Source organism: Blastocystis hominis (genome assembly GCF_000151665.1).
Source record: "Blastocystis hominis, Singapore isolate B (sub-type 7) whole genome shotgun sequence assembly, scaffold_46".
In the NCBI taxonomy this organism is placed as follows: Eukaryota; class Bigyra; order Opalinata; family Blastocystidae; genus Blastocystis; species Blastocystis hominis.
This window is the reverse complement of record NW_013171856.1, coordinates 5,003-5,646: the sequence shown is the minus strand read 5'-3', so window position 1 is coordinate 5,646 and position 644 is coordinate 5,003. Positions and strand designations below refer to the sequence as shown.

General features: G+C 51.9%; 1 protein-coding gene across 1 annotated transcript; it reads right to left on the bottom strand.

The window, feature by feature from the left end:
* Positions 1 to 73: 73 nt before the first annotated feature.
* GSBLH_T00003908001 (uncharacterized protein) lies at positions 74 to 644 on the bottom strand (the record flags this gene model as incomplete). The annotated part of the gene is made up of 2 exons (XM_013042732.1): positions 74 to 330; positions 362 to 644. 2 exons carry the CDS (start codon positions 642 to 644, stop codon positions 74 to 76), a joined length of 540 nt encoding a protein of 179 aa, XP_012898186.1.

Here is a 644-nt window from a genome sequence, read left to right as displayed (position 1 = left end):
ATAAAGTTCTACAATTGATGCTTTCTGGGCTGCAGCGCAAATGAATCCTGCGCCTTACGATTCCCCTTCTCTCCTACCGAACAGATACACAAAGTTCGTCAGCGAGGTGATAATCCAATCGTACCACGACTTGTGCGTCTCGTAGATCAGCGAGTACACCGCGTACCCCGCCACCAACGGATACAAAATCACCATCAAATGCTTCATCGCGATGTCGTCGTACTCCTTCGTCTTGCTCGTGCTGTACGTCGCGCGGTCGCGAATTCGAAGAACCGGCATGTTCCCCTTCCAATAGAAGCGAATCTTCACCGCCTTGGTGACCTTCCACAGCTGCAACTCAGCCTCCTCGCCCAGCGTTTACCTCGATCAGAAGGCCCACGGCGTTGGAGATCAGGATCATCATGGAGGTCTCGTTGTTGATGAGATAAAGCAGCACGATCAGATTCACGAACACGTTCATGAACACTGTGCGAACCGACAAGCCCTCCATGTTGTTCCGATTGCGCCAGAAACTGATCTCGTTCTTGAACGCCAGCGTGTCGAACACGCTGTGCAGCGCCGAAACCACCTACTCCTTTCACCAAGATGTCCGATTCGAAACCAAGGATCGACCTGATCTCTGGTGCATTCGTGAAATCGATCAT